Here is a 14236-nt window from a genome sequence, read left to right on the forward strand (position 1 = left end):
TTGTGGAAGTGTTAATAGTAAATTTTATTAAAATAAAAAAAGTAACAAATGAAGGTTTAATTGCTTAGTCAAAATTGTTTAATAACAAAAATAAGAATTAAATTTGATTGGATTATATAGCTGAAATATAGAACCGATACTATTTTTTACCTTTGGCAACATCTTAAGATTAAGTTTAAGAAAATCATGTAAATGGGTACTTTATGGTGGTTTGGACGTCAACGTCAATTCATGCATCAATTTTTTAATAAGCCATAAGACTGTCTTTCAATCATTAAATTTCAGGGCTTTAAATCGCGATAAAGCCAAGAGTCCATGACTCTTTTGCTATCTTCCATTTGAGAAAAAAAAGATATTGATCATTTTTTTCTACATTGTTAGGTTGTTAGGTACATTACTATCAATCTGAACTAGACAGGAACAAATCTGAACTAGACAGGAACAGTGACAGATATCAATATTTTGAGCGAAACAGTAACTGAAATTTAGACAAGTAATTAGAATTTGAAACAAGCAAAGGACATCTAAGCTATAGGACATTGATCATGTCCATTACAACTTCAGTTGTAATCTCCTCTGCTATGGCGTTTCCAATTACTAGAACCATGTCCTTTTTCTGGGATTCAAAACCATTCCATTCCTGGCTTGAATCCATTACATCTAATTCCAACAATTGCATTATGTTTGATTCATCTCCACACCGTTTTCCCCAGCCCTTTATTTTCTCACAGATAACCTTTCCCATCTCCTCAGGCCCTAAAAACTTTTTCCCTTTCTGTTCCTTCTCATGGTTCTTATCTACCAACTCCCTCGCACAATCAAAGAGAAGCTGCTTTGTTTGCTGCAAAACCCTTTTGGATATCGAAAATTGTGAAGAGTTAGACCGATCAGGCTCTTGTAATTCACTTAATCCTGCACAGCTTGATTTGTCCGGTGTGGTTTGAAGAAGTAAATTCCAGAGCGAAGCTGACAATATCGAGTCCTCCGTTATTAGCTTAGGCAAGAAGAAGCTTTTCTGCCTTGTGGTGGAAACCCTCCTTGCTGTTTTAACTCACGAGAATTAGTAATATATTCATTTTAAATCAGAAGGAAAGTAATCAAGAATTGCTTAGCAACTTTAAAGATACTAACTTTTATCGAGTGGGGAGCCTGTTGAAGTAGATGATATTTCTTCTAAAACTGACTGAGGGCTGTGCTGTTTACTGTCTTCCATGCAACTCCATTGAAACTTCGTATCTGCAGCAGCCTGTTAGCTTAATGAGTAACAAACTAGAACATTATATTTTCCTAAGAATATCAAATAGTCTTGCTTTATACAAAACATAAAGATAAGCTATAAAGCTTTTCTACCTTCTTTTCTCTTTCACGGTGGAGTTTCAAATTAGATTTGGAATTGTCAGTAAACATCGATGGTTCATCTATGTCACTATCTGAGCATGAATTATACACTGTTGTGCTGCTAGCGGAAGAAAATCTATCTGGCTCTGCCGTTTCTTGGTTATTTCTATCCATCTCAGTAACACTAAGCTTTCCATCATCATCAGAATTTTTGGTTCTTGAGCCTTTGATTGCAAAGAACTTGCTACATGGTACAACTTTAAGTACTTTTGGAAAGTTTGGAATACCCTTCTTGCTCTTGTTTTGACTACCAGACTTCTTTAAAAACTTACCTGAATTGCCATGGCAGCCGATGAAGTTGGCCCCTGAAATTAAGTTCTTTCTCACACACCTTCTTTCGGAAAGGTAAACTTCTAAGACGAAAGGTTCTTGTTGTTCTTGGAGGAGTTCTCCAAGTTGCCTTGCTGGCTTGGATGCTGTGATCCTTGTGGCCATTTGAGCAGTATGTTGGGCTGAAGGGTTTGCAGGGGCTGAAAATGAATCCCTATGGTTTAAGGTTTAAGCTTGATGATCCGAAGGAGGGAAAAATGGGAAATAAAAAGACGATGAGATGGTGCATGTGCAGGGCTAGCTATTAAATGGAAAGACAGACATCTGCCAGTTAGGGTCTAGAAAAAGAGCAGAAACAGAAGGAAGATTGGGTATTTAAGGCTAAGACAGGGAGAGAGGGAAAAAGACATAGTTCAAACAATCTCAAGGTTATATAGCTTCAACTGCTGAGGTACCACCCGAGAGTTTTGCCTGGATACAGTAGTTAGGTGATATAATCTTTTAGTCTAGCATCTTCTGTTCCAGTGTTTTGTTCATGTCATTGCCTGTCTTTACTTGCAGATTTTGACATTTTATTCAATCCTCCAGGTTCCATCCCTCATTTTTTTTTTTGGTCAGATCTATCCTCTCATTTTATTTGAATTCGAATTTAATTTTTGTTTTTGGTACTTAATATGGTCCCAAAAGCACTTGTCTTTGTCTGAATGGTGTCCATAACTAGTCAATATTGCTAATGGGAACATAGGCAAATTGAATGCTGGAATTCCTGGATTGGAATTGGCTACTGTATTCATTTACTTGTAGACCTAATCTCAAATATATTTATCCATGTGAACATGTTTATATTCATATGTATGAGCCTGCATTTCCTCTTCCAAGCCCCTAAGTCAAGGAGATGCAATCAACCAGTCCATATCATGGTTCATTGCTCACGAATGATATTATAGTCTTCATTTGTGAACTTATGCTAAAAAAAAAAAAAGGTAAAAAAAGAAGAAAAGCTGCTTTCTTTTCCCTCTTTTTGTTTGTGCTTTTTTTTTTGTTGATGACATGATATGGACATTGGAAGGTCCCAGTGTATGTTTTCTGTTTATAAAGTTAAAAAAAAAAAACAAAAACTTGGGAGCATCTTTTACTTGGGTGTTTGGTTTATTGCAAGATAGAAAGGTGAGGTTAAAAAAAGATGTAGGTATTAGCAATGGATAGGGAGAGAATAACAAGAGGTAAAAAGAGAATCTGTGTCCTCATATTGTTCTGGAATTACTTAAAAAACATTTTTATGTCAAGTAGTAACTTCAGACAGTTGTTTCTGATTGGAATAAAAACCTAAATCCCCATCATGTCCCTCTGTAAGAAATTGTCTTTTCACCATTTTTGTTTATTGATTCTGTTATGATTTTGGGAGAGGGTTTTCAAATTTCAAACTTTAGCTGGGTGGATATGGTAAAACATATATATATATATATATATATTATAAAATGCATTTGGAAAGGAAAGGAAAAAGAAAAAAAAAAAAAAAGCCTACTCCTTAGACCAAGACCTGCAAACCATTCAACCAAGCTATGCCTCCACTTGATGATTTGCATATATCCATGTGACATTAGCAATTAAGAAAAACTATGATGCAAAAAAAACCAAATTTATTTGAAAGAACCCTTCAACTACCAAATTTTGTACTATCATGGACATCAAACTGTTTATGTCTCATAATCTGGTCCGGTCATGGTCAATCTCCCCGTGATTGTTTTAACTTCTCAAGATTCTCCCCAAAGCTTGTTTTTGTTGCACCTAACCAGATACACCATTTAGATTTATATATTTGTCATTTGTACAAAGAATTATTCATTAGAAAATGTCTAAGAATAATCAAAATCAAACCCATGATATATATATAATTTTTTTTTTAAAATTAAAATATTAAAAAAGTTAGATTCTAATTCGAAGTTCAGTAAATTATGAAAACCATCAGAACATGTGGGTAATCCAATGCATGCTGTTGATGGGATGGGCTATGGGGCCTTGTCTCCTTCCATCACAATCGTATTAATACAAAGAAGAAGGCAACAGTCGAGTAGCCTTTAGCTTTCAGCTTAAGCATCTTACTTTTTGCTAACGGCTTTATTGACTCATCCCGAAAGTGAAGATTTTCCTCTGCTGTTTCTTGGCTGTTTTCTTTTTAACAGCGAACTGGTTTTGTTGTTTGAAGATGACAGGGATAAGATGTTCTTTTCATGTGTGATTTGTGAATTAATATGCAGACTCGCGGAAGGTTTGAAGCCTGGTATCAATGTGAGGTAATGGAAATGGACACGGTTTCCAACTGCCAAGTTGAATAGGAAGAACAAGCGTGTGAAACTGACTTCACATTGACAAACCCCAAACCCATGTTTTGGTCAACCATTTAAAAATTTTTAAATCAATGGTAGAAGATTCTGATTTGAAACAAGAAAAACCTCAGGATATAAACAATTAGTGGGTGCATGGCCCAAGTTTCCATTCTTTATGTATAATACCTAAAAGGTGTAATAACTATCGACTATGAATAATAAATATGCAGCATTCCATATGAATATCACTTCAAAACAACATCATTAAGATTCAAATAAGGTGTGAATTAGATGGAGAACAATTTAAATACGTCCAAAGAGAATTGGAAGGGGTCATGGCAGTTTCAGAAAAACAAAGGAAAAAAATAAAACCAAAGACCTAGCATTACAGTTAAGAATTGTAACTTATGGTTTTAATACTGTAGATTTGTGCACTGAACCTGGATTTTCAGCTCTTAATTTCTCAATTTTAGATTTGAATTCACCGTGAATTGACATAAGTGATCTCTGTCGAGAAGCAAAAGCAACACTGAATTGTTTAATCTCTTCTTCGAGATCTTTCCTTCTTTGTACTTCAGTGTTCAAGTCCTGTAAAATATTTTCCTTTTGATCAGTTAAAAGTGTGAGCTTCTGAGATGATATAGAGATCGTTTTCAGCAATGATTCTCGTTCTTCTTTCAGTAGATGAAACTCTCTTTCCAAGCTACCATATCTCTCCTGAGAATCCTCCAGGAACTTGTTACTGAGATCTAACTCTTTCTCCAACTTTTCATACTTTTCCTTGACAGTGTTGAGTTCATTGCTGAGTTTCTCCTTCCAACTAGCAGTTTCTCCAACCAAAGTGCAGCCCTTCCACATTTAAAAACTAAATCTTAAAACAGGATAGAAAGCAATCTACTCTCTAGTCAGTTTTCTACTAATATGTAGTTCCTTTTTTTTTTTTCCAGGGAAGCAGCTAAAAGCATTGCGCATTATACAAAGCAAGACATAAAAGAGTATAATTACACTTATAAGAAGGCACACATGCAGAAAACAAACATTTGAAAGTGCCCCCAATACAAGAGGTCATAGCTTCATCCTGGGGACCCTAAGATGATGCATTTTTTGGTCGAGCCCATTCCTCTGCAATTTTGATTTTGGTTGATGCTAATTGGTTAATCTAAATCAACATAACAACTATTCTCCCAAAGAACACATCACTAGATGCTTGAACATTAACAACAGAAAAGAAAATTCTAACCTAAAAAACACAAGTCCAACACCTGATAAGTATACTTTTATTTACGTTGCTTTTTGTATTAGTATTAGAATTTATTCAATACAGAAAAGGGATACAACTGGCATAGACTCTTAAAGTAGTCCTAAATATTGGTTGTCATGAAGTACAACAAGGATGATGTTTTTTCCTTTTCTTCTTTCCATAGGGAGAAACACAAATTTAAAGGAATTTTGGAGTTCCTTTTTGCTCACTAAACAATATTTGAAACAACCAAAGAAGAGATGGACAGAATATATAGCAAAAAGAGTTCAGAAAATCAGGATCCTGAAGAAGGCAACAAAATATCCTAAAATCATAATGAAGAATAAAATCATAATTGATGAATGGTATCCTGATAACTGTGACCAGGCAGCTACCTCAAAATTGCAGCTGCATAAAGGAGCCTTTGCTTGTTTATCCTCAGTGGCTGTTGTTTCCGATAGAATCAGGGATGTAATTATGCTTTTAAACGTTTCAGAAAGCACTTTGTCGCATTCTTGGATTAGAGAATCATCGGCAGATGAAGATTCGTGACCATCCATTGCCTTTGAAATGTGGGTTTCCAAGGTTGAGAAAAGAGTTGTCCCAATTTCACTTGTGCTACAAAGCAGTTTTGCAGTTGAAGATTTCCCATCAGCAAAACTCTGTCATTGCTCAAAAGGATGGAATGCATGCATGTTAGTGTTTCATTATAAAGTAGAAATAAAAGTTGGAATAGGCAAATATATTGCATTCTTCACCTGCATTTCAGACAAAACGTCCTCATAAATATGTTTGCAAGTAGCCACAGTGCCGCACAATCTTTGAGGCATTTCTCGAACAAGCAATGCTTCTTGTTTAAGTTCAGATATTTCTCCCATTAATCTGTCATTAAGTTGTATTTGTTCTGCATGCTTTCTCTGCAAATGTAACAAATGAAACAGTTACGGCATAGAAATGCACAAGAAAGCATGACCATCGAGAAATCAAATGGTGAAAAATGTCAATTCCCTGAGGTGCAACTTAAACAAGTAGCTATTTACTTAAGCTTCAAATATGTGGTGTATATCAACAAATAACCACCTTGCTTTCTCCCAATTCTGATTATCATAAAATTATGACAATCATGTTTTAATAATGTGGTTCATCATGCAGAAGTATCTAATGATACCAATAAAGAAAGTAAGCATTTGGATAAAGAAAAGAAACTTCTTTCTGAAATGCTAGCTTTATGCAGTTAACCCTCCTCTCCAATCTATGCATTTAAAAGTAAACATAGTTATCAAGAAAAAAAGTGGAATTTAAACCACATACTGACCTGGAGTTCTTTCTTCTCCTCAAGGACAAGTTCTAGCTGTCTCTTGAGATTTTGGACTTCTTGTTTGTAATTCTTACTTAAACAATCCTGACAATGGAACCATATATTAAATTAAATTATGCAGTCTTTATTATGAACAATATCATTTATCACAGAGAAGGGCATTGGTAAAAATACAATAGCAAATAACATATATATAATCCTGATCACAAGATGAAGAAAAAATGACTTTGAATTATCAACTCACAGGAGTAACATCTTGTGGTGGAAAGGATTGAACTTTTCTTGCAGGAGTTGTTAGAAGTGAATCAAGGTCTGCAATATAACCCTTGTTCATTTTGAACCAATTGTCTTCATCAGCTACATTACTAAAAGAATCTGGAAGAGGACTGAAATCTGGCAACCGTGAATAATTTGATCTCTTGGCAACAAAGGCATTGGGAACCGCTTTAAAACAAGGGGTTTTAAAATCATCTCCTCTATCATTACATTCATCCTTTGGGCTTTCTTTCATGGAACCCTGCCCTCACCAAAAGTAGATCTATAAAATTACCTCAACATAGAGTTAAATGCAAAAAGAATAAGAATAAGAAGAAAAAAAAAGAACAAGAATAATGCATAATGAAAGAATGACTCTCAAATAGCGGCCAAAAGAAAAAAAGAATGAATCTAAAATAATGAATAATTCTTTAATCAGTCAACATCAAATTTGATGCCAAACTTCAGTATTAGAGAATAAAGAAGTCCATGGAGACTAGCTAAAAGATCATAGTTACACTAAACATGGTTAGCTCTGAACCAAGTCCAGAATTCAAATTTACTTGTACTGATCTCCAGATTATAATATAAAATGATATTTTCAACCATAATTCAGTTACTTCACTGTACCCTCATATGTTAATTTGTCCATAAAAAGTTACATATTTGCTGTAGTCTGTAGATAAACATTTGGCAGAAGAAGGTATAAAGGGGGCATGTAATGCAGGAATTCAAGTACTTCAAAGGCTTAAGATCTGTGATCACCTGAATTACTGAAAGAAGCAGCCAAGAAAGCAGAACAAAAAACTAAAATTTCAAAGCTAAATCAAGTGTTCTAAAAGATTATAGGATACACAAATTAGGTGGTGATCTTGTTGTGTAGGAACTACAATCAGACTAGGGTGCAAACAAAATTTACAAGCACACCCAAAAGAAAGAGAAATTTCTATACTCTATTTTGCAGTTTGCACAAATTATACCTGACTAGAACTTCCATCTCCATCTGAAACCAGACTACTTAGGTTTTCAATCTTCATCTGCTGGTCTCTAATGCGCTGTTCACGTTCTTTATGTGATCTTCTTTCCTCTTCAAGTTCCATTTCAAGCTTCTCACGCTCTAGTTCATACTGCAAATTGGAAGACCAGTGGACAAACAAAAAATATATGTATATGCTAATAATTGGTGATACAAGATGATAACCCAGGTTCTGCAATAAACAAATAACGAACCTTAAGCATATCGTTCCTCAGTTTTAATATCTCTTGCTCCAGCACCTCAGAACGAGATCCCTGAATGAAGGTAAACAATGTTAGATAGTTTTTTAACTTTATCGTTACGATATGTAACCTGATCCTCACCTGAAGCTTCCTGCGTAGCTCCTCTATCTCTAACTTTTGCCTTTTCAGTAAGGCTGCATCCGTCAAAATCTAGAAACAAGTTAACCATGATTAGCTTGACGTTAAATTCATGTTAAATCAATTAAAAAATATATGATGAGAAGCAAAGTGGAATTATTACTATTGTTTGTCATAGTAAAATATAATAAATATTTCATGATTTAGACATACAAACTAGAGTTAGAGATCCATATATTAGGTGATAATGTGGTCCACTAAAAGAAAATTGTACAAAACCTCATTCACTTGAGCACAATTAGTAATGCGCTTGGCCCTGCTAGCAAACAGGAGAGTTCCCTTTGTTTCCTCAACGTGAACCTAAACATATAATATCAAAATTAAACCAAAATGCTCCATTGCACATGCCATTTTAGTCTTCATTTCTTCTAAAGAAAGATAAAAACAAAAACAATAAAAAAAAGCCATAGAATAACCACACAAACACTCAAAGGAAGGCTACCTCTTCTGGTGCAACAGTACATATAATTGAAGTTTTGGCATTCCCGCCTAGAGCAGGTTGGAGTATGCGGGTTAATTTACTATCACGATAAGGAATATGTGCCCTATACATGTCAATAATTCATATCATTAGAACATATTTATTCTATTCTATACAAATAAAGTTACTTCACACAGGATAAGCAAAACAAGTACCTTTGTTTTGCACCATCACTAAGTTTGTTAATTACATTACCAAGAGCCATTAAGCTCTTGTTAATATACTTTCCTTCCTTCAAACGTACTCCGCCAGCCCTGGTCTTAGCTATTCGCTCAGAACCAGCCAAATCTACCAAATTCTACTTTCAAATAAAAAGTTAAATTAAATGCATAAAATTAACAGAACAAAGCCGAACCGAACAAAAGAAAAACAAAAAAAAAACTTCTACTGCATGATAAGATACAAACCAAAACTGAGACGCGAACGGCATCACTGCTTGAATAATCACCGGAAGATCCTGTATCCTTTCCCTTGCTTTCTATCACCTTGTAATTTAAAATAAATATAACAGATATTAAAAGTAAGATTCATAAATAAATAGAGTAATATTCATATTCAGCAATATGTTAAAAGAACATACCATTCTGAATATTGTATGAGACCTACTACTTCGTGCATTCATATTTGTCTCCCCAAAATGCCTATTAACTGTAAGAAAAATGATTTAAACAAAATGTTTTTTTTTTTTTTTTAATTCTGTCTACATGAAACTAAGGGTAAAAATAAGAAGTTCAAAGGACCTTCTCCTGACTCTAGGAGCTTCATCACTTGTTCAGCATTGTTCACAATTTCTTCTCTGAGACCCGCAACGAAAATCCCACGCTACAAATAACAATAAAAATCAGTGATTTTTATGCATTCTGGATAAACAAGTGAAACTTCATCAAAATTTAATCAATGGCTGACCTCCAAACTCTCATGAATCTGCAATTTCTGATTCTCTACCGAGAAAAGGTCGTTAATTTCTTCATTATAAATTTCCATGTAGGAAACTCGGATGAGAAACTCTCGATCAGAAATCTGGGAATTGTTATTCAACACCAAGAAATCAAAGTCAAAGCTCCAATATTGAAAAAAGTAAGCTGGATTAAAAAAAATCTTTGAAAAAACCCAAATTTATTTAAATTACCATCTGTATTTTCTGAAATATATCGTTAACAGCTCGATGAATAATTCCGGGATCGTTCGACGAACCATTCATAGTGAAGGTTTTACCACTGCTCGTTTGACCGTACGCGAATGCAGTCCCTAAAACATTAAAAAAGTGTAAATAGTTACAAATTGAACGACTTTTTGGACAAATCATCAAAATTAGGGCTTAAAAGAGGGATGAAAATTAAACCGTTAAAGCCGTCGACAGCAGCATGAATAATATCCTCAGTAAGAAGTTCGTAAACCTTCGAATTTGAGCAACTTTCATCGAAAACATGATCTAGAAGAAAAAACGAAATTTCAAGGCGTGAGAATTGGATTTAAAACGGGAAAAGGGGGAAGAGGGATTTACCGAAAGCGTAAGAAAGGCCAGAAATTGGGGTGCCGTGAAGCTTGTGCAGAGAGATTCGGTTATCTTCGACTCTCCAGAAAGTTCCAAAAGAAGTTTCTTGGGAGATTGGAGGTCTTACTCTCACTGCTACGCAGATCTTCTCAGCCATTTTCTCTCTTTTTTGCTTGTGTTGTTTCTTTAAACGTTGGATTGCAGAAAGAGGCGGGATCTTGAAAAAGAAAAGAGCAGGAATCGATTTGAATGTTTTGGGTTGACGGAAATGCCCTTAAAATCGAGCTTTTATTACATTTGTTTTGGCCTGGAGTAGAGGATTAGGACCCAATAGAACGGGTCTCATCGCCCAGGTTGTTTGGGCCATGTTTCACATTTTTATCCTTTTCACAATATACAATTTTAGAAAATTTGACAAATATTTTGAAATTTTTAAATATTTGGTTATTGAGACCCACCAACAATATTTTATACGATTTTAAATTTAATTGTAAATATCGTCTTGATGGCAAAGAAAAAGTTCTAAAACTTTGAGGTCTAAGCCATTGTATGAATTTGATTGTTTAATTATTTAATGATTGTAGTTTACTTATAATATAATAATTAATTAATTAATTATATAAATATAAAATAAATTTAATTAAAAATAATATTCTAGAAATAATAATAGGAAATAATTTAACATGAGACAATATTTTGGTTCAAATTTTAAATTTTTTTTTTCGAATTTTTTGCCTTTGATATTAATATAGAGCATTTTTGTATTAAATGCTTAAAGAGTAGAATATGGTATGAAGCGGATCATGTGAATAAAATATGTGCCAAATACGTTAGGTACAGATATTAACAAATGAATATCCAATTTATATCATCTTTTATGGTTACATGATTTGTTTATAAAGTATTAAATCATTTATACTATAATTTTAAAAAGTAAAGCATTGTATCATAGTTTGGTTTTGTAGGAAGGCAGATGCCCAATTCTAACATTTGTATGGAAATTAAAATAAGCTCTTGTAATTGGAAATTAAAACTACACCTTTAAAGTAACTATAATTTATTTCACCTATATCTTGTGTAATCCAAAATAAACTTTGTTTAACAGATAGATTTTTAGCAAATTTAGAATTTTAATTTTAACTCTTGTAATTTCTCTTTAATTTCCTATGTCAATGTATAAATTATTTTACCATCCACGTTAAGTTAGATTGCACAAAAATGATCGAGGGTTCTTTGTTTGTACTTCATTCAAATAATTCAACAATGATTATTAATCTCTCACACTGAAAATTTAAAATTTCTTAGTGTGCACATAATGGTTTATAGTGTTTTTTGCTAATAAGAAAAAAATATTATTTGAATTTGAAATTTAATTCAGTTAGTTTATATAATTATTTTCAAATAATATTCAATAAATTTAAAATTCAAAACTTATCATATGTAATTTTTTTTTTATTTCTAATATGCAATATGCTTTTATGAAAAATGTGATTTAATTTTTAGAAATTTTGGTTTTGGATTGAAGTGCATAGTACATATTCCATCATCTCTAGAAAATCCATTTAAAAAAAAAAAAAAGAAAAACTTGTTGTAAAGCCTACAAAGACGCCCTAATTAGTGGACGATAATAAAGATGAGTTGGACAAGTTTCAAATTTAAAGCATTTTTCAAGGAAAAAAGAAAAAGCAAGATTTAAGCAGCAATACCATTAATTCTTCTCTTTTTTTTAGCTAACTTCTGAGAACTTTCAAATTAAGAAATACAAAAGAGAGAAAAAATTTAACATTTTTTTCGGCAAACTTTGGTTGACGATGATGATCAGCCGAATTAAGCGGAAAGACAGGAGCCTACCATTTGGCAACATCTAAGCCAAAATTATGAGTGTAGAAAAAAAATGGAAAATCATCTTGAATTTGGTATACTCAACTTATGGCAAAAGAAGACTGGCTCTTACTCTTTTTTTTTTTTCTTCTTTCTTTATTACAGTTGTTGGATAATCAAATCTCTCTTTCTTTTTTATGTTTCTTTTTGTTGATATGATGGGGGGCTACAGATCCAAATTATCAAAATCCATTCCCTGTACCTGGATGAAAGATGCCCCATCTCCTGAAAATTGTAGGACTCAAACAGTTTCATCATTCATGCACTTTATTAAAGTTTAATAATAATAATAATTGTTTTGCGTGATGCAGCCATGTAGGGACATGCATGCTTGTTTTACGTAAATTAATTAATAATTTTTTGTTTTTACAAGTAAAAAAGCAAATGCACATTTGTTATTCATTAACTGTTTAATGAAAGTTTTGTCGTGTTTACATCATGATCCATACAAAATCTCACTAACAAAAAGGCAAATAAAACACACAAAAAAAAAAAAAAAGACTAGGGTGGGAGGATTCTTTGGCTTTTTGACTCGCATTCATTGGGTTGGTACGTTCAAAGTTCCACATTTTGATGGTTGTGGATTTCTCTAAAAGTTTCTTTCTTGTGTGCGTGTGTTTTTTTTTTTTTTTGAAATGTTGGTGGGTGGGGTATTAAGCTAAAAACTTTGACGAGTTCAAACTTTTAACAACTGAAATATTCGAGATATAGCAACCATATTTGATAAGGAGACAACCAAGATTTTTGAGAATCTCATCAAAAATTTGGATTTTAAAGCATGAAAAGACATAATATCAGTTAAAGATGGAAATAATTATATCAACTTATATATATTTTTCGCACCTGGGAAACAGCACACGAATTGTTCTGGAAAACGAGGGGTGACTTATACTTTCTCTTTTCGCCCTGGACCCTGGTGATCAAACTCTCCCTTCTCACGCATACTTCAAGATTCGTGATTTAAATTATTATAATTTTGTTTGGTCACTTTCATTAAAATTTATGCTAATTTTGGAAAGTCGGTCTGTTATCATCTTTCAATTTTTTGAGTAATTGAGCGTTCAAATTGGCGATTGCATTCTTTTAAAATTAAACAAAAAAAAAAAAAGAAAGAAATATATTTTTTGTATTTCATAATTCTCAGTCTCCTCTTTTAAATATTAAGATTTGAGATTATTCTAGTTTTGTTGTTGGAATTTGATTTAACGGAGAGTTAAAATTCATCGAAACTCAAATCCGGCCTATCCCTTTTAACTATGTATAAAACCCATTACCGCTAGCCTTGAACATGTCACAAGCAAGCATATCTGGTTTCGTTTGGCTGGAAGTAGGCAAAAATTACAGCAAGGGCTTGGAAATCCACTTAAATGTATAAAGAATATTGACCACTCTACCTTTCTAAAGGAAGTCATTTTAAAAGCATAACGTCAATTTTTTTTCATACAATTTCTATACACATCAGATGATGAAAAGTCTTCGCATAAGCAGTACTAATCAAATGAGGGGAGATTAAATATATCTATACATATTCAATGTTTCACCCATAGTTATCAAAATCAGATTGCTTCTATTGTTTGATTCGACTTTTACATTAGATTGATTCATTAATTGGATCATTTATACAATTGATTCAAAAAAATTCATATTGATTTGTTGAATATATGAAAAAATCGATGATCATTCAAGTTTTTAATTGACCTGAATCAATTAAATGACTTTCCAGAATAATTTTAAAATCATACTTAATTTTACACCATAATTATTGATTCTTTTGTATTTTATAAAAAAATTATTATTCTTAAAAAAAAAGTTTAAAAATTTATTAATACATTACAAAAAATTATAAGCTTAGGTTTTTTGTATTTTTAAATGATAATGAATATTTTTAATTCTTATATAATATTTTATAATTTATATAATTACATAAAATATTTATAGTAATTATTAATTTATTTATAATATTTTAAAATAAATTTATTAACATAAGATGTGAATGATTCAACGGTTGAATCATTTGACCCAAAACTCAAAACCTTAAACATATTATTATCTAATTTGATTCTGATAATTATGATTTCATCATATAAATGCATATTAACTAAGATCCAAAATCCATATATTTATATTTTATTATCCAGTTATTAGGCATTAATCG

At 32.5% G+C, this 14236-nt stretch overlaps 2 protein-coding genes across 3 annotated transcripts; both read right to left on the reverse strand.

Annotated features, from left to right (window-relative positions):
• Window positions 1-432: 432 nt before the first annotated feature.
• LOC111311329 (uncharacterized) lies at window positions 433-2545 on the reverse strand. Its single transcript, XM_022910703.2, has 3 exons — window positions 1351-2545; window positions 1132-1246; window positions 433-1041 (listed from the first exon to the last, which is right to left on the reverse strand). The coding sequence occupies exons 1-3, from the start codon at window positions 1831-1833 to the stop codon at window positions 530-532; spliced, it is 1110 nt and encodes a 369-aa protein (XP_022766438.1). The 5' UTR covers window positions 1834-2545; the 3' UTR covers window positions 433-529.
• Window positions 2546-4235: 1690 nt separating this feature from the next.
• On the reverse strand, window positions 4236-10477 carry ZCF125 (P-loop containing nucleoside triphosphate hydrolases superfamily protein). 2 transcript variants are annotated; one of them, XM_022910704.2, is made up of 18 exons: window positions 10210-10475; window positions 10048-10137; window positions 9835-9953; window positions 9612-9725; window positions 9446-9527; window positions 9286-9353; window positions 9113-9190; window positions 8861-9003; window positions 8667-8769; window positions 8444-8524; window positions 8168-8236; window positions 8039-8098; window positions 7789-7935; window positions 6798-7070; window positions 6551-6637; window positions 5994-6152; window positions 5631-5897; window positions 4236-4844 (listed from the first exon to the last, which is right to left on the reverse strand). In XM_022910704.2, the coding sequence occupies exons 1-18, from the start codon at window positions 10355-10357 to the stop codon at window positions 4401-4403; spliced, it is 2532 nt and encodes an 843-aa protein (XP_022766439.2). In that variant the 5' UTR covers window positions 10358-10475; the 3' UTR covers window positions 4236-4400. The 2 variants fall into 2 exon arrangements, with proteins under 2 accessions (XP_022766439.2, XP_089622953.1); XM_089766827.1 differs by lacking the exon at window positions 4236-4844 and having other exon boundaries at window positions 5279-5897; window positions 10210-10477.
• Window positions 10478-14236: the final 3759 nt, after the last annotated feature.

This window comes from Durio zibethinus, chromosome 1, assembly GCF_047325235.1.
Source record: "Durio zibethinus cultivar Kanyao isolate XHJ-2024 chromosome 1, ASM4732523v1, whole genome shotgun sequence".
Taxonomy (NCBI): domain Eukaryota; kingdom Viridiplantae; phylum Streptophyta; class Magnoliopsida; order Malvales; family Malvaceae; genus Durio; species Durio zibethinus.

Bases quoted from the DNA above. Each gene is read 5' to 3' on its own strand.
- LOC111311329 (XM_022910703.2), bottom strand. From the start codon at position 1,833: ATGGCCACAAGGATCACAGCATCCAAGCCAGCAAGGCAACTTGGAGAA. The intron at 1,247-1,350 runs GTAGAAAAGCTT...TTAAGCTAACAG, and splicing joins ACCGTGAAAGAGAAAAGAAG to GCTGCTGCAGATACGAAGTT. The intron at 1,042-1,131 runs GTTAGTATCTTT...GAGTTAAAACAG, and splicing joins AGGCTCCCCACTCGATAAAA to CAAGGAGGGTTTCCACCACA.
- ZCF125 (XM_022910704.2), bottom strand. From the start codon at position 10,357: ATGGCTGAGAAGATCTGCGTAGCAGTGAGAGTAAGACCTCCAATCTCC. The intron at 9,528-9,611 runs GTCAGCCATTGA...TGTTATTTGTAG, and splicing joins AGATTCATGAGAGTTTGGAG to CGTGGGATTTTCGTTGCGGG. The intron at 4,845-5,630 runs GTAGCTGCCTGG...TAAATGTGGAAG, and splicing joins TATGCAGCTGCAATTTTGAG to GGCTGCACTTTGGTTGGAGA.